The sequence below is a fragment of the Ovis canadensis genome, chromosome 4 (assembly GCF_042477335.2).
Source record: "Ovis canadensis isolate MfBH-ARS-UI-01 breed Bighorn chromosome 4, ARS-UI_OviCan_v2, whole genome shotgun sequence".
Taxonomy (NCBI): domain Eukaryota; kingdom Metazoa; phylum Chordata; class Mammalia; order Artiodactyla; family Bovidae; genus Ovis; species Ovis canadensis.
The window spans coordinates 101366214-101385486 of record NC_091248.1 but is presented as its reverse complement, the minus strand read 5'-3'; the positions used below and the strand labels follow the sequence as shown (position 1 = coordinate 101385486).

Here is a 19273-nt window from a genome sequence, read left to right as displayed (position 1 = left end):
GGAGAGGTGCCTCACCATTGTACACTGGTTGAGTTGTCTGCGCGTGTACCACGTTGATGGTGGGGACCGAATGGTGTTGTCCGGAGGACGGAGTAAAAGCGTGAGGTGTCACCTCAGTGGGGAAGTACGCAAAGGTAGAATACTGCGGCATTCGCACATCTGAGACCGAGGGACCCTGTGACAGCAGTGGGCCTGGAGGAGAGGATTCTGTTGTCTTCTCAGATTCGTCACTATCCACGTCGGTGTAATTAGTCTGGAGAAGGCGCTCTCTACCTGACCCGACCTCGGGCAGTGTCGTCACGTCTGTTGTACTAGGAAACCACACATTTGCATCAACGGAAGGATCCTTGAGAGAGTCTTCCGAACCTGAGGAGGCTGAATCTTCTGAAGCATTTCTCGCAGATTCTGGGATAAAGACATCGTATGTGACGACCTCTGGGTTTTCTGAAGGAAATACATCGCCATGGGGTGTGTTCTCAGAGACGAACGGCACAGCGGAAGTTGCGGGACTGGAGCCGGAAGAATCATCGGCTCCGGGATCGAGCTTGAAACTGGTCAATAAACTCTCTTCCTCACTGATATCAGTAGATACCTCTTGCGACTCCGTCGTAGAAACTGTATCTGAATATTCCACCGTCCCGGACAAGTTCATCTGTGGAAATCGGAGAATGGTTTTAGAGCCGTCACTTGAAGATGCTGAAGTGCCTACCAGAGTGAGAGGGGGAGGCTGGGTCACAGTCTGTGAAGTCGAAGGAACGTCTTTTTCTGGGTCTAATTCAGGGACTGGCTGGGAAGTGGAATCTAAAGGTGTGTTGGGAATATCACTCTTTCCAGTGAACTCGCTTCCTCTTGCTGGGGAACGGTTAGTCTTAGCCTCGTTGTATTTGGTCCCCACTCGGTTGTAATTTGTTGTGGTAGGAATCTGGGGTTCCTTTCTCCTAATCTGGTTTGTGGCACCGTCTCTACCAGGATTCACAACAGTGTCTCCTTCCATGTCCTTTCCCTCTTCTTCTTCCTTTGAAAAGCAAGTAAGATTTAATGGGATATAAGGAAATTAGAGAAAAATGATTTTTTTTTTTTTTAGTTCTACCAGTTTATTGCTACCAACCCATCTCCTTCCACCCTTCTCATGCATGCGTGCTCAGTCATGTAACCCCATGGACTGCAGCCCTCTAGGCTCCTCGGTCCATGGACTTTTCCAGGCAAGAATATTGGAGTGGGTTGCCATTTCCTTTTCCATGAACTCTTAATAATATCTTAAACTGCATTATACTGTGATTCTTCACTTGTGGGATTTTGGAAACTTCTCATAAAGCAACCCCCCGCCCCAGAAGACACGCCTCTATCTTGTAACCAGTATTATCTACCCTTGCTAAATTGCTTCAGTCCTGCCGGATTCTGTGTGACCCCACAGACGGCAGCCCACCAGGCTCCCCCATTCCTGGGATTCTCCAGGCAAGAACACCGGAGTGGGTTGCCATTTCCTTCTCCAATGCATGAAAGTGAAAAGTGAAAGTGAAGTCACTCAGTCCTGTCCGACTCTTCACGACCCCATGAACTGCAGCCCACCAGGCTCCTCCGTCCATGGGACTTTCCAGGCAAGAGTACTGGAGTGGGGTGCCATGAAGGACAGTAATTAAACTCAATGAAAATATCTTATTTATGGCTGCTTTTTATTTACTTTATGGAAGTAATTAATAGATATCACAGCTCTGAAAAGATGACACAATGTAGTGGTATTTACTTACTGAGAGTGTTATTTAACATGGTATTTATTTTCTTGTGTTTATATTTCTCTGTTCAGTTCATCTGGCAACAAGCTAAATAATAATTAGCTTCTTGTAATGTAAAATGGCAATAAAACATCTTATTTCAAAATCAAAGTAGTTGTATATTCAGACTATTTGTATGTATTCAGAATACATCACAATTTTAAAGCTATTCTAACAGGAAAGTTTAAGACTGGAAGAGGTTTTTGGTTTTGTTCGTTTTTGTTTTAAATACTTTTCCCTAGGAGTTCATCTTAAACCTAGGCAGATATTTTTAACAACTGGTCAAAATATGGTCCTAGTTCTAGTCATTTAATTTTGTGTTTCCTTTAGAAATACCATTCAGGTGACCCAGTCTCTCATGAGCACTTAGTTACTATGATGGCCCAGGAGTGATCTGGCTAGAGGTTAACCAAAACCCATGGTTTCTTTTTATAAAAACTGTATATATTATAATATGTCTAATCATATGTTTAAAACATTGAATTGCCAAACATATTAAGATATGATATTTTTTGTTCACATGGGACATGAATCTGTCGGTTTGGTAGCACTGTCATCTATTAGATCTTTTAAGGTCACGCTCCTTGAAAAAAAGAAAAAAATGACCAAGTACAAATTGGTCTGTGAGAACCTGACCAATATCAGTAGAAAGAATCTGAATCTTAAGCCATGTGTGCTCATGAGCTTTTGTCTCAGACACACGGAAAGCTACACGTATGAAACACAAGATTTCAAGCTTAATGACTGCATTGTTATCTAGAGCTTAATTATTCAGTTGGTTTAAAGTTTTTTTTTTGTTGTTGTTGTTGTTTTAATCTTAAGGCATATGAGACAACCCTGAGAAGTGAGTCAGCGTTAATGCTCTGGATTGTATTAATGCTAAAATGGATATTCTCTTAGATTCCCCAGATCCATTTCCTCCCTAGTGGTATTTCTTGATAAAATTTTGCATTCTGATTGATGCCATGTTCACAAGGACAACTAGGAGATTTTACCACATAATTTTCTGAATAAATATTCCTCTCATCTTCAAGCCCCAGATCTTCATGCACAAGGAAATAAGAACAGTTTGCCTCGACTCACTCTTGGTGGAAAACACTCTTCTTTCCTTAGACGTGCTTACAAACATTTGCTTTATAATCTGATACAGTTTTGGTGAGGATCAGTGTTAACCTTAGCAATATGTAGTTTCTGAATTCTTTCTCACTTTTGTAAATCTGGATACTTGCCAGTTTCTGGTATCACGACACACTCTTACCCTCTACCAAGACTTTTAAACTTCACTCTGCTCTATTCAAACCTCCATTTCCTTCTCTTCTCATTCTCAGCAGATGGTTTTCCTGATTATAGAGGCAGTAGAAGCCACCAGACAAAAACTCAACTCTTCCTAGCATTAAAACATCAAAACCCACCAGGACCAACCAAATCCATCTCCGCTCTTCTCATCCTGTTGTAACAGAGTTGTTGTTCTACTTCCTCTCTAATTTCTGCATTTGTGTTCTAATCCATTCTCTATCATCCTCTCAGGAATTGAACACAACTATTTCCCTCCACTTTGTACTTTCAATTTTGCTTTCTTAATGGATCATTCTTACCAGCTCAAACCCAGATCTCTCCTATTTAAAAGGAGCATAATGGAAAATCTCTAATTCAATGACTAGTATTCATTTTACCTCTCTCCAAGTCTTCACAGTAAAGTTCCCAAAACACATGTCATCTATCTTCTCTATATCCTCTGACAATTTCTTTTCTTTAGAACTTTTATTTTTTGCTAAGTGTTTTCTTTTTTTTTCTTTTTGCTTCATTGTGTAGCATGTGGGATCTTAGTTCCTTGGCCAGGAATTGAATCCATGCCCCCTGCATTGGAAGTGCGGAGTCTCAACCACTGGACCACCAGAGACTAGAAGTCCCTGATCTGACAATTTCTTTCAAATTCCACATAACATTGCTTCTCTTCCTCTTTGCTTATTATCCCACACAAACCTCCTTTATCATCCTCCTACTATAAGCTATGTAGACTTCTATAACATTGTTCTTAAAACATAATGCCAGTCACACTTTATTCTGTTACATTTTGGGGGAATAAAAACTATACACACATGAAACACAAGTTTCTCTTTCATCACTGTGAGATTCTTAGAATCTGATGAAGGTGATGGACCTTTCATTAATCCACCCAACTAAGTCTTGTACATCTCTATGGGGTCATGCTATCTCATGTCAACGTTTCAAGAAGAACATAAGATTCATATTCTATGATTACTTTATACATATATGAAAATACAAATATTTTAATGGACACTGCTTCCCAAGATTAAGTTATTGTGAATCTTTCCTCCTCTATGGTTTTGATATGGATCACACCTGTTATCCTTTATGATACCTATTAAAAATTTTTTACTGAAAAGCCTTGATTGTGCTGGAGATACTTTGTCTTTCAAAGTCAGGCATTCCTATTGGAAGAAAACTTGAGGAATATTCCCCAAACTATTCATTTCCACGTTGTTGTTGTTTTTGTCTAGTTGCTCAGTCATGTCTGACTCTTGTGACACCGTGGACTGTAACCTGCCAGGCTCCTCTGTCCATGGGATTGCCCAGGCAAGAATACTGGAGTGGGTTGCCATTTCCCTCTCCAGGGCACCTTCCCAACCCAGGGACTGAACCTGCATCCCTTGCATTGGAAGGCATATTCTTTACCACTGAGCCACCAGGGAAACCAATATTCAGGCTTAAAACCATTACTGGTACAATCCAGGTGTTTGCCAACTTCTATCATTCATTCCTGCATGAATCGATGATCATGAATAGTGTTATGAACTGTTTGTGTCCCCTCTAAATTCACGTGCTGAAACCCTACCCTTTCAAAGTGACAGTTTTAGGAATTGGGGCCTTTGGGAGTCATTAGTATTAAATGAGGTCATAGGTGGAAGCCTCATGAATGGGATTAGTGCCTTTATATTGAGTCATGAAGGGCTGCTTCTTCTGCTGTTCTTCACCATATGAGGACACAAGTCTGCAGTCTACAATTGGAAGGGTGTTTGACACACATCACACACACACACAGATATGCTTAGCTGAATTCTGTTGTGAGCTCTTGATGAAATGTGGACTGCTTATTTTTCTAAAATAGTCCTTTGTAAGAGAGAATGGCCATAAGATAAAAAAATCACTGAGGTAATGGTTCATGTGGAAACACAACCTAACCACTATTTACTGCTAGATAAGAATATTTGTTTTCACAAGTTATCAGCTCATACACATGTATGTACTAATGGACACATTCCTACTACCATTAACAATAGAAAACCTGGATTTTACATATTATCTCAGTTCTGATGAATAGCATATTTGGGCTTAGGATGAAATATAAGATATAAACAGTCATTTTCTCTATTTCAAAAATTAAGACAATGTTAAAATTTGTAAATTTATAAATATCCTTAAAGGACCTTGTGCTGGCAACAGACTTTATAGTATGCATAGTCAAAACAAAAATAATCAAATTAAATGGGCAAAAGAATATATACACTTTATATTCTGGTTCATATTTATTATCAATCTATCTATCATTGGTTAAGTTATTCAAAAATAAGCTGTAGCAATATTATGAATTGCTTAAATATTACTTTAGTTTGTTAGAAACATTTAGAAAATGAAAAAGTTCCAATTTGCAACTACAGTTCATAGCTATCATTATTTTTAAAGTTCATCATTTTTCTAATTATCAACAAACCTTTCCTATCTCTTTTTAAAAACTATGCCAATTAAAGTATCTTCCAACTTCTTCATAAAACTCATGTTATTAATTATACATTAATCTACAAAGCTCAGCAACTAATCTTACAAACAATGAATCATGCATGCAACACGAACTTTTTATTAATGCAACATCTGAAACCTAACCAATAATTCAAAATAGACTTTTTCATGTTTAAGCACTTGAATAAAAAATAGCTATGATACCTTGATTATTTCTTCAGTTCCAATTAATTCGGGAAAGAGGTCAAGTTCTACAAAATTAAAAACAAAATTATTAACATTTTTATTCAACTATTTCGGCCTTATTGGTCTACTTTTGTATGGAAAGAGAGAAAAGGAAAAAATAATACTGTTAGCTTGGAAAATACAGAATTGCTCAAAGAAAATTTCAAATTTCAGTTTTCAAGACTACTGAACATTACATAACACAGCACTGTGTAAACGTATGGGAAAGTGCACTCAAAACCTTGATCTCTATCCTCCACACCAATTCCTTTCCCTATTTTCACCCCAACTGTGATTGAAACTAAGAAGGGGAAAGAAGACAGTGAGACTGATATTACCGGGTGCAAAGAAACCCAGGTAACTTTTCATCGGTGCAGACTTACTGCTGATAAAAGCATAACTGGGAAAATGCCAGGAGATAAGTGACAGATATTCTTATTCAACTACTTATTCCTTAAGGTCTTCTGACTGAAGGTCAAATAGTTATTTTTTTTAATTAATTAATTTTTGGCTGTGCAGGGTCCTCAGTTGCTGCGCGAGGGGCTTTCCCTAGTTGTGGTGAGCAGAGGCTATTCTATAGTTGCGCTGCATGGACGTCTCTTGTTGCAGAGCATGGGCTCTAGAGCATGGACTTGGTAGTTATTACACATGGACTTTGCTCGGAAGCATGTGGAATCTTCCCAGACCAGAGATCAAACCCACGATCCCTGGATTGGCAGGAAAATTCTTAACTACTGCCCCACCAGCGAAGTCCCAAATAGTGCTTTTTACTCTTCAGATTTGGGCTCATATGTATTTGTACACAGGGTGCTGCCCCAGGTAAAAGCGAGAATGTTTTCTAGCAGGTCCAGCCTGGATTGGCAGCAGGAAGGACAGACCAGAGTGATTCCCATGACTTCTTCCTAGGGATACTCAACTAATACTGCTTATGAAAGGAATGTAAGGACCAGGATCATTTAAGTCTGACTTTCCCAAGTGGACACAATCAGCATATTTCATATTGCTGTGCCATGCTTAGTCGCTCAGTTGTGTCTGACTCTTTGCGACCCCATGGACTGTAGCCTGTCCATGGGGATTCTCCAGGCAAGAATACTGGACTGGGTTGCCGTGCCCTCCTCCAGGGGGATCTTCCCAACCCAGGGATCAAACCCAGGTCTCCCACATTGTAGGTGGATTCTTTATCATCTGAGCCACCAGGGAAGCCCATGAATACTGGAGTGGGTAGCCTATCCCTTCTCCAGAGGATCTTCCAGATACAGGAATCGAACCAGGGTCTCCGGCACTGCAGGCGGATTCTTCACCAGCTGAACTACCAGGGAAGCCCAGTCTAAGGATAGCTCAATCCTAAAACAAGATTCATCAGTAAATGTTAGAAAAGATGAGGAGCTACTAATAGTTCTCTCTCTCCAACAGGGAATCTAGGCCCTCTGCCAAGTTACCAATGGGCTTGAGGACCACTTGTCCTCACTCTTCATCCAAGCTGTATCAGGGAGACAGAAGACAGGGTAACTATTAGGGCTTGAGCATTATTACAAAGATACCCTTCTTATTCTTATTATTTTAGAGAATCTATCCCCTCTCCAAACTTTATGCTTTTCACTATCCTAAAGCTGTTTATGTTCTATTTTTTTTATGCCTCTGTAGATCTTCAAAAGAAATGCATGTTCTACAGAATTTTCAAAGGCATAAATGAACTAACATTAAGTATTTATCAAATCCAGGCCTGCTTTATCATATAAACTGTATTGGGTTTATTTTCATGAAAAAATTCTAGGTACTAAGAAATGTAAAACTATAAAATACAGTAATATGCTTGAATTTTATTTAGAAGAGAATTCAAGTAAAATATAGAAGCCCAGCCCCCATGAGGTTTTAGATAAAATTAATACTGACTAGTTAAGTATTTTTAAGTTACTTACCCTGTACAATTTTTGGTGCTATAAAAATGAAAATAGTCACTGTAAACAGGCATATCTTAAATTTTAACTCTCAATTATTTAGTCTTTACTTTTTAAAATTAAAATGATTTCAATAGTCTGATACAACTTTGTCTCTATAACCTTCAAGGAAACCAATATAATGTGAATTCAAAAATGGGATTCAACTTAACTGTGAGAGAGAAATAAAAGAACCTTTAATATGATTTTCTAAAAACTACAATTAGAGAAGTTCATGCATGTAAAAATCTTCAATTTCAGCATATGGGACAATACATAATTTTATTAAAATATTTTTATATGGAGTCACAGCTTTTCATGTACTTTTAAAATACTTTATTATTAATAAGGGTAAATCATAGTCAAATACTTATTTTGAGATATACATATATATATATATATATACACACACATATATATTATACTTTAGATTTTATTCTGTTAAGAAGCTACAGAAAAACATCTCAATGGAGTCCATTCTCTTCAACATGCTTACAGAGGTATTTTTAAAAAATGGCTTAACTTCATTTAACTTAACACAATTGTAATGACCAAAGCTGATTCTCTTATTAATTGTCAGGGTTGGGGTAGAATGTATATAATTATCACATTAAGGACAAATTTTTTCTTTCAGTACTCTGTGTGTACTACATTTGATTAATTGTTATCCTTTAATCAGAGCATAACTTAACAATATAGATTATAATTCCTACTAAGCTAAAATACATAATTCTACTTAATCATACTGTCTATGAGTACTGGGATCAGCGAGTTCTACTATAACTGGCTTTGCTGTTTACTGCAATAAGAAGTAAAAAGTTTCCTTTAGGCCCCCTCAGGCCCTAGGAGCAGAATCTACAGGTCCAAGAAGCCCTTTGATCTCTTTTTATTTCATAGCACACACATGGGTGAATTAGGTTTGGATGCCTTCATGTTGGTATGTAAAAACCCACTTTGAAGGATCTTCCTTATGAATTCCTACTAGACTCAGATCATTTGAATTGACTGAAATACTGGCGTTGTCCAGAATACTTTAAGAGCCCTGCCCAAAACAACCCAGAAGTCTTCTGCTGAGACTCCTCAGAACAATTTTGAAGTAAAATAATTTTAAAAGATTGCTTCTAACTCCCTGGAGAATCTGAGCCATTCTCCTGGGTCTGCGAGTTCATAGCACTCAAGGTCTAACTGCTGACTGATGAAGGTCTCAGGATGGGTCCCCACTGGCCTGCTGTTGTTGTTATTGTTAAGTTGCTAAGTCGTATCTGACTATTTGCGACCTCATGGACTATAGCCCACCAGGCTCCTCTATCCATGGAATTCTCCAGGCAAGATACTAGAGTGGGTTTCCATTTCCTTCTCCAAAGGATCTTCCTGATACAGAGACTGAATCCTTGTCTCCTGCCATTGCAGGTGGATTCTTTACCACTGAGCCACCTGGGAAGTCCTTTGGCCTGCTGCTTCCTTGCAAATAATAACTAATGTTTTAGTGGTCACCAGTCTGACTCAGGAACTACTGGGGTTTACAGAATCTTCTCACTTCATCAAAACAGACTCCAAGAAGGTTGCAAAAACAGTCCAGTAGTGAAGATTGTCAATATATTTTTTTGACTGAACACTTAAAATTCACATTTATGGGATAACAGAATAAAACCTATGGGTCATTCTGGTTTTGTTAGATTTTCTAAAAGAGCATGTTACTCACACGTGTTACTCAACATTCCACAAAACAAAAAAGCAACACTGATGTAGGTAGGCAAGCAAGGCTTATTTAATTGTTCAAAGGTTTTAAGCCAAGTTTCACAGTGCGAAAAGGCAAAAGCATTGTAAACTGCAATCTTTTTAAAGGGTGATTTTTAAATATCATTATATGACAGTACCTGTAGTGTAGTATGGTACAGGCTGAACAAGGACAATGTATAGTGATTTAACAAAGACAGTTGTTATACAAATAAAAAGGACACAAAACAGGAAAATGCATTGATCTAATTCACCACGTATTTAAATTTAATACATATGATTATCAAGACCCTAAGACATGTACTCAAATAATGTCTTCTATAACTATGTGAAAATCAAAGTGAAGTTGCTCAGTTGCGTCCGACTCTTTGTGACCTCATGGCCTGTAGCCTACCAGGCTTCTCGGTCCATGGGATTTTCCAGGCAAGAATACTGGAGCGGGTTACTATTTCCTTCTCCAGGAGATCTTCCTGACCCAGGGATTGAACCCAGGTAACCTGCATTGTAGGCAGATGCTTTACCGTCTGAGCTACCAGGGAATGCAAAAAAGCAAAACGGCTGTCTGAGGGGCCTTACAAATAGCTGTGAGAAGAAGAGAAGCGAAAAGCAAAAGAGAAAAGGAAAGATATAAGCATCTGAATGCAGAGTTCCAAAGAATAGAAAGGAGAAGATAAGAAAGCCTTCTTTAGCGATCAATGCAAAGAAATAGAGGAAAACAACAGAATGGGAAAGACTAGAGATCTTGTCAAGAAATTTAGAGATACCAAGGGAAGATTTTATGCAAAGATGGGATCGATAAAGGACAGAAATGGTATGGACCTAACAGAAGTAGAAGATATTAAGAAGTGGCAAGAATACACAGAAAAACTGTACAAAAAAGATCTTACAGTAAGATCTTTTTTATCTGGGTCTTAATACGACCCAGATAATCACAATGGTGTGATCACTTACCTAGAGTCAGACATCCTGGAATGTGAAGTCAAGTGGGCCTTAGAAAGCATCACTACGAACAAAGCTAGTGGAGGTGATGGAATTCCAGCTGAGCTATTTCAAATCCTAAAAGATGATGCTGTGAAAGTGCAGCACTCAATATGCCAGCAAATTTGGAAAACTCAGCAGTGGCCACAGGACTGGAAAAGGTCAGTTTTCATTCCAATCCCAAAGAAAGGCAATGCCCAAAAATGTTCAAACTACCACACAATTGCACTCATCTCACACACTAGTAAAGTAATACTCAAAATTCTCCAAGCCAGGCTTCAGCAGCATGTGAACCGTGAAATTCCAGATTGTTCAAGCTGGTTTTAGAAAAGGCAAAGGAACCAGAGATCAAACTGCCAACATCTGCTGGATCATGGAAAAAGCAAGAGAGTTCCAGAAAAACATCTATTTCTGCTTTATTGACTATGCCAAAGCCTTTAACTGTGGATCACAATAAACTGTGGAAAATTCTGAAAGAGATGGGAATATCAGACCACCTGATCTGCCTCTTGAGAAACCTATAGCAGGTCAGGAAGCAACAGTTAGAACTGGACATGGAACAACAGACTGGTTTCAAATAGGAAAAGGAGTATGTCAAGGCTGTGTATTGTCGCCCTGCTTATTTAACTTCTATGCAGAGTACATCATGAGAAATGCTGGGCTGGAAGAAGCACAAGCTGGAATCAAGATTGCCGGGAGAAATATCAATAACCTCAGATATGCAGATGACACCACCCTTATGGCAGAAAGTGAAGAGGAGCTAAAAAGCCTCTCGTTGAAAGTGAAAGAAGAGAGTGAAAAAGTTGGCTTAAAGCTCAACACTCAGAAAACTAAGATAATGGCATCTGGTCCCATCACTTCATGGCAAATAGATGGGGAAACAGTGGAAACTGTCAGATTTTATTTTGGGGGGCTCCAAAATCACTGCAGATGGTGACTGCAGCCATGAAATTAAAAGACGCTTACTCCTTGGAAGGAAAGTTATGACCAACCTAGATAGCATATTCAAAAGCAGAGACATTACTTTGCTAACAAAGGTCCGTCTAGTCAAGGCTATGGTTTTTCCAGTGGTCATGTATGGATGTGAGAGTTGGACTGTGAAGAAAGCTGAGTGCCGAGGAATTGATGCTTTTGAACTGTGGTGTTGGAGAAGACTTTTGGGAGTCCCTTGGACTGCAAGGAGAGCCAACCAGTCCATCCTAAAGGAGATCAGTCCTGGGGGTTCTTTGGAAGGACTGATGCTGAAGCTGAAACTCCAGTACTTTGGCTACCTCATGTGAAGAGTTGACTCATTGGAAAAGACTCTGATGCTGGGAGGGATTGGGGGCAGGAGGAGAAGGGGATGACAGAGGATGAGATGGCTGGATGGCATCACCGATGGAGATGAGTTTGGGTAAACTCCGGCAGTTGGTGATGGACAGGGAGGCCTGGCGTGCTGCGATTCATGGGGTTGCAGAGTTGGACACGACTGAGCGACTGACCTGAATTGACAACTATATAATAATTAGATGTATATTATAGAAATAAGCATAATTATAACTACAACCAAATGAAAAAAATTTTTAAAAGAATATCCACTTTAGTTTAACCTTGAAAAGGTTTAAATTCTTTTCTGAACATGAGTTTATGCATTAATTTTAAAATAGCAATTTATAATATCTATGGTGATGCTGCTGTACACAACAAATGTAATTAAAATGCACAAGCAATAAATTAATCAAATTATCCAAATTTAAATGCACAATTTGGAAGATTGAGTTTTACTTCACAGATATTGATTAGAATATTTAAAATCTGTGACTGAAAGGATGAGGGCAATTATACATCACCTCTGTCATTCCTTTTTAACAGAAGCAACAAATAGTACAGTCTTTAGAAAACAGCTTATCCAAAATAATAATAGAATAAGTCAATAAGGTACATTACAACATTAGGTAATGAAACAACATGATTAATAGGATGAAATGGTACTAGTAAAACCCATGAAATAAACAGCAAACTCAAGAGACACTTACATCTATATTAGCCACATAAATCGTAAAATTTAGAAATCTTGAAGGAACCATCACACTGAACCACAAGACAGTACTGCTGTCAAGACTTTTACTGCTATGTATTTACTACAGAAACAATATTTAAGATAACATAATTTCAATAATGGATTAAAAATATATGGACTGAAATGCCATTGTAGTCTTCCTGATCAGAAAGAATGAGTTCTGGAGAGAACCAATATTTTCCTTATAATAATAGGAAGAGCTGAAACTTTGCATAAATTGGTCTTCAACAAGAACTTTCTGGAATAATTAAGGGATAAACTTAATTTTAACCCTTGATTTTTAAGAGTAATATCATACCAGAATATCAAATCAAATACCACCTTTTACTAAAACATATTAATATACAAAATGTTCTAAGGCCCTAAGACATCCATGGAGATTAAGTGATGTGTCCAAGCTAGCATCTCATTAGTTCAATGGTGTTCCAATCCTTTGAATAAATAGAAATTAAGTTATAATACTTTTGATTTTGTACAAATGTGAAAGTGCTACAAATGATACAAGAACTTTGTATTTTGTGTCAATATAGATTCATTCTAAAAGGATCACTCAGAAATTATATCTATAGATAATAGACATTTGATCTGTTTTTCCATATGCAATAAGCTTCTTTCTTAAAAATAAGGAAGAAAAAATTCAAAAAGTCTAAACTTTTAGTGTAGTGGCTAGAGTTAGAAGTGTTAGTTGTTCAGTCATGTCAGACTCTTTGCAACCCCATGGACTATAGCCCACCAGGCTCTTCTGTCCATGGAATTCTTCAGGCAAGAATACTGGAGTGGGTTGCCATTCCTTTCTTAAGGGAGAGTTAGAAAATGCAAAACATAAATAGCTAAAATTATTTTTTTGACTGGAAAATTGTACTATGTTCAGAAATTAGAGTGGTATAATTAAACCAAGACAGTAAAATTAAATGAATGGTTTTAATATAATTCATCACCTAAAATACACAATAGGACTAGAAGGGATTTTTATATACCATATGTAGTTAATTCACATGTGATATTGGCCAACATAGTCAATGGTACACTGCTAAAGATATCATTTTTGGAATGGATCAATATGTGGGACTTCAGTGAGGGATGACATTCAATGGAAAAGCATCATATGGTATAGCTGAAACCATGGTCAGTTAATTTGATACTCACCTTTCAATAACAGAGCTCACATTCCATTTAAAAATAATCTGATTTTGCAAAACAATGCTAAATAAGAAGAGTAGGAAAGATGGTTATACCTAGGACATGAGGCAGCTCATAATATTATTTTTAAATAATGATACTGCCATTATAAGAGTGCTTAGTTGCTCAGTCATGTCTGACTCTTTGCAACCCCATGGATGGTAGTCCACCAGGCTGTTCTGTCCACGGGGACTCTCCAGGCAAGAATGCTAGAGTGGGTTACCATGCCCTCCTCCAGGGGATCTTCCTAACCCAGGGATTGAACCCAGGTCTTCTGCATTGCAGGCGGATTTTTTACCATCTGAACCACCAGGGAAGCCCATCATGAGAGCAGTAATTTTCATTAGCTGTAAATGTTCTAAGTTGGGAAATACTTTGGCAAGTTTTATGGCCTGTGGCTTGGAAGGATCCAGAATTGAACATCTAATGTTCTGTTAAATTCTTTAACTTAAATACTCAACTAGTTAAGAACTATGATGTTACGAACAAGTTTATAATAGATTAAAACCCTGCTATGGCACACAGACCACAAAGGAAAATCAACAAACATCAGCTTTCCTTTTATACATAAACATAAAACATGCTCCACTTAATATTACTTGTAACCACTGCTATTAAAAACCTGTGAAAATTTCAGAGAGTAGCCTCATAAAAGGGATGACCAAAGATTATTTACATTAATGTATGTGTGTGTGTTTGTATACATTTATGAGCATGCATATATATGTATGTATATATGCATATACATGTATATGTACTATAGAATTCCATTTATTACTTTAAAATTGCTTATACTAACAAAAGAAAGACTTTAGTTATGTACACTTGTAAATTGTCCAATTATGATAGGCAGCACTTTCTTCAATTATTGCATATGGTTTGAGATCAAAGATTTTCCTGTAACACTTAGAGAAGATGCATGCAAATAAAATACAATTAGAAACAAGTTTTTGCTTGTTTTTACAGAATAAAACTGGCAAACCTAAGAAGAAAGATCCCCCTCACCACAATTTATAAAAGATAGATGAAAATATCTAAGATAAACTTCTGAGATGCTTTGTATAAGTATTTCAAAGTACCTCACATGATCCTTGAATCATGTACATACTTACTAAATACTTTGGGGGCTGAAAGGGGGAGGAAATAAACACAAATGAAACAAACTTTTCATTATTCAAAATCAAAGTCTTTATATTTTCTTAGCTATTTTCATTTGACGACCACTATAGACACTACAATAGGTTTGGCAGTTCTTATTTCACAAACAGAAAACTTCAGTATTAAGAATAAATTCACTTATTATGCTATACCATATCTGCTGAATGAAAATGAAAAAGGAGCTCTGCGCTTTACAAAATTACCTGATAATTCAGACTAAAAAAGAAATCACTTTGCCTTTTGGACAAAGAACATGAAGTCAGAGAGAAAGCACCAATGCATTCAGAAATTAAACTAGCCTCCTTTATTTAATAAGGCGTATCAGAGGGACACTTACCAGGGTCATCAGAAGGCATGTCCACAATCAGCTGGTCACTGTATTTTCCATATAAGCCATTAGCGCATATGGCTACTATTTGAAGAACATAACTCATATTGGGTAGTAAATTATTAAGAATAGCACCCTAAAAGAAAGATGGCAATAACTATACAAATTTGTCATTCTCAGAGGAGTGTTAACATACTAGACAGCTCTTCTTAGAAAACATTTTCTCATTTGTCAATAAAAAATTTTATATTTTATTAACCTAAGAAAAAATTTTACACAATGTTATCAGGCTGAGCTTGTGATATTTGTGAGTTAGGAAGATACTGGTAAACTATGCTTTCATTTATTTATTTATTTTTTTGCTCTGTAAAAATCAGATTTAGTTTCTGAAAATTTCATTTTTTAACTCAAACTCATGAAATTCATAAATGAGTAGCCAAAAGTGTAGATTACTATTTTAGACAAGCATGTAGCATTTATAAGAAGCAAAATGTGAAACACTAATTTCTTTCTTTTTCTTAACAATATGTAAACCAGACAATAATAGAATTATTACCTTCTTCACATCATTACTACTACTACTACTACTACTACTACTACTAAGTCGCTTCAGTCATGTCTGACTCTGTGCGACCCCATAGACGGCAGCCCACCAGGCTGAAATGAAAAATAGTATATCTCATAAATTCCACTTACAAATTTCTCAATTCACAGTGTTTGTTCTAGACATCTAAATTAAAAAGTTGTTACAAATCTCATTTTGTTTATATGATATCCCACACCAGTTTTTGTTTAGATGCAGGTTCCTAGGGCTTAAGGGACTCCTGCTGTCTGTATTCAGAGTTCAGTGTCTTGGACCTGCACTGGGGGCTTCCCTAAGCCACACCCAGATGGGATTTTTTCAATTACACCACAAGTGCCAAGGAAAAGTTAATACTGAGATGCTCAGAATCTGTTCTTTATTTTCTTTAATTCTTGTCATGGGTGGAGAGGAAGAAGACATGCATCATTTCCCAAGGATTACCTGCCTCGTGTCCCAAAAGTTCTGTCTCAATTGACTTCACATTTGTTACTTGGGAATTTGAATCAAAGAAAAGGACTTTCAAGACCTACACTATTTTCTACTCTATTTCCCTTGTGCTGATACAGTACGATGAGGAAACAACAGACAGCTGTATCACAGCACTGAATATTCTAGACCCAATTCCCTCCCTAACGGGAAGTTGTCGTTCTGTCGCTAAGTCGTGTCCGACTCTGCGACCCCATGGACTGCAGCACAGCAGGCTTCCCTATCCTTCACTATCTCCTAGGGCTTGCTCAAACTCATGTCCATGGAGTCAGCGATACTATCCAACCATCTCATCCTCTGTCGTCCCCTTCTCCTCCTGCCCTCAATCTTTCCCAGCATCAGGGTCTTTTCCAATGAGTTGGCTCTTCAGAACGGGTGGCCAAAGTATTGGAGTTTCAGCTTCAGCAGCAGTCCTTCCAATGAATATTCAGGATTGATTTCCTGAGGATTGATTGGTTTGATCTCCTTGCTGTCCAAGAGGCTCTCAAGAGCCTTTTCCAGCACCACAATTCGGAAGCATTAATTCTTTGGCACTCAGCCTTCTTTATGGTCCAACCCTCACATTCAACTGTGAAAGTACAAAGTATTTGACTGTTCTTTGAGTACTTTTCTTTGTAAAGAAAGGCTATACTAGATGATATCTAGCTCTAAGTCTTCTGAAAGTTATTATTGGCGAAGTTGTAGTCTCCATGTAATTAAAAATAGTAGTAAGAACCTAGGGCTTGCCTGGTGGCTTGGATGGTAAATAATCTGCCTGCAATGCAGGAGATGTACATTTGATCCTTGGGTTGAGAAGATTCCCTGGAGAAGGGTATGGCTACCCACTCCAGTATTCTTGCCTTGAGAATTCCATGGACAGAGGAGTCTGGCAGGCTATAGTCCATGGATTCGCAAAAAGTCAGACATGACTGAGCGACTACATTTTCACTTCACTAGTATTAATCACTGTAAATTTTGAATAATTAAATATAGCTTCTGCATCCCTATCTCCCCGCTAGAGATCTCATACAAAGCCTAAAGCCATCAAAGGCAACAGTATACAATCATTTGTAAGTTCTTATCCTAGATATTAAACCACAATGACTACAATGCTATCAATACATGAAACAATTGATCTTATAGTTACCAAATCTTGATAGCCATCTGTCAAAAACTCATGCTTGGTTTGGTCTTCTCCCTCCAACTGCTGGTACAGAACGGCAAACTTCTCGATCATGGTATCATAAACTACTCGAGGTCTCTCCCACGTAACAAGAAGGCTAGTATAATTCTCTGGGTCAGCTTGAACATTTTCTGGTTCTGAACTACAAACTTCAGAGGAAAAAAAAGTACAGTTATTGACACAACTGTCACCCTCTAGAATCTTAACAAGTGAAACATATTCTATGAACATTTTTGTTGTATTTTCATAGAGGTTGAAAAGTTACACCTTCCCACTGTGGCTCTTTTGTTCACGCCATTTCCTGTATCTGAAATACTTCCCCATTCCCCACTGTGAATGAAAAAGTTTGCCTTCCTAGTAAACAAAGGATGTTGCAACCATCAAGCCATCACATTAGAGCCTCCCTAATGGTGTACCCTGAGGAAACTCAGGATGAGAAAACAGGAAACTGGTCCCAGGTAGCTGAGGCCTATACCCAAGGAGCAGTTTCAGTGAGACCAGACTCTTGAACTTTCACATACACAGAAAAGTGCTAACTTCCTTGAGAGTTCTGGTTTTCTCTAATTAACAGTAATCTTTTGGTGTTCCTACTATGTAGTCTTTGATGCAAAAACTCCTACATATCCTGATTCCCCCCTTGCTTCTTTAGAACAGCCCCTCAATGTGATCTGAGAGTCCTGTCTCCCAAGGTTTAAGCCCTCAGAATGTTCACCAAATAATCCATAACTCTCGACTTCTAGCTTGTGCATTTTTTTTCAATCAACATCTCCTACCTCTGTTCAAGTCTGACCTTCAAAGAATGTCTTCACCAAGTGCAGTATTTTCTGTTATGCACACTCTGACCTCTGCTGGATTGATATCTGTCATTTTCAATTGTCTGTCTTGTTTTACCACGATTATTGCATTAATTGTATGTTCTCTTATATTTTTCTTTTCTGAACAAGTCTTTGCTCCTCTGTGTGTGCATGCTAAGTTGCTTCAGTCGTGTCTAACTCCTTGTGACCCTATGACTGTAGCCTGCGAGGCTCCTCTGTCCATGGGATTCTCCAGGCAAGAATACTGGAGTGGGTCGCCATGCCCTTCTCCAGGGGATCTTCCCAACCCAGGGATTGAACGCACATCTCTTATGATTCCTGCATTGGCAGGCAGGTTTTTTACCATTAGCACCACCTGGAAAGCCGATCTTTATTCTGCGAGTAGATTATAAGCATAATAACCAGAGGGTTTTTTTTTTTAAATTTCTATATTGCATAGAAAACTGTCTTGAATATAGGGGGAATACAAATTCATTTTCAGAAATAAACAAAGGATATCTTCAAGTGTGTGGTATTTTTATTATTCTTATTTGGCACTGACAAATATGCTTAGCTCATATGAGGAGAATTTCAAAACTAAAAGATGGTCTTGTTTGTAAATCTTTGAAATCATTAAAAATTCCCTATCACAGAAAACCATAGGAGAACAACTGAAACTATTATTTCAATATTTTTGCTGACAAAGAAGTCCCACTTTGGCCTCATAAATAGATTAAGCAATTAATTCCAGAGAATTATAAGATATGTCTGTCTCAGCTGAAAAAATATTTTGAAACTCGTTTGGGGACTTCTTAAAATGAACTGAAGCCTGTGCTGGAACTCATGGCAAAAATGCAGTCCCATCAGAAAGAGCACTCTGATACTTTCTGAAATACATTCATAATGTGATCCTCTGAACTAGTTGTGAAGAAAAAAAATTAAAAATGCATGATATCATGCTAATGAAGCACAGTAATAAATATAATATCTTCCAGGCTGGAAGAGTGGGGGAAGAGAGGGAGAGAAAGGTCTCCAAAGTCAAACAGTAATCACTATGCTCACAGAATCCAGGCTTTGCTTTAAAGGTATCCCTGAAGTTACAAAGTCACCGCACGA

At 37.8% G+C, this 19273-nt stretch overlaps 1 protein-coding gene across 1 annotated transcript in view; it reads right to left on the bottom strand.

Moving 5' to 3' along the window:
* PTPRZ1 (protein tyrosine phosphatase receptor type Z1) overlaps positions 1-19273 on the bottom strand; it is a 207980-nt gene that overhangs the window by 56848 nt on the left and 131859 nt on the right. Inside the window, exons 9-12 of the mRNA XM_069588278.1 lie at positions 17328-17512; positions 15142-15268; positions 5736-5782; positions 16-1015 (exon numbers count right to left, since the gene is read on the bottom strand). Of these exons, the coding sequence (XP_069444379.1) occupies positions 16-1015; positions 5736-5782; positions 15142-15268; positions 17328-17512 (1359 nt within the window). The remainder of the gene's footprint in view (positions 1-15; positions 1016-5735; positions 5783-15141; positions 15269-17327; positions 17513-19273) is intronic.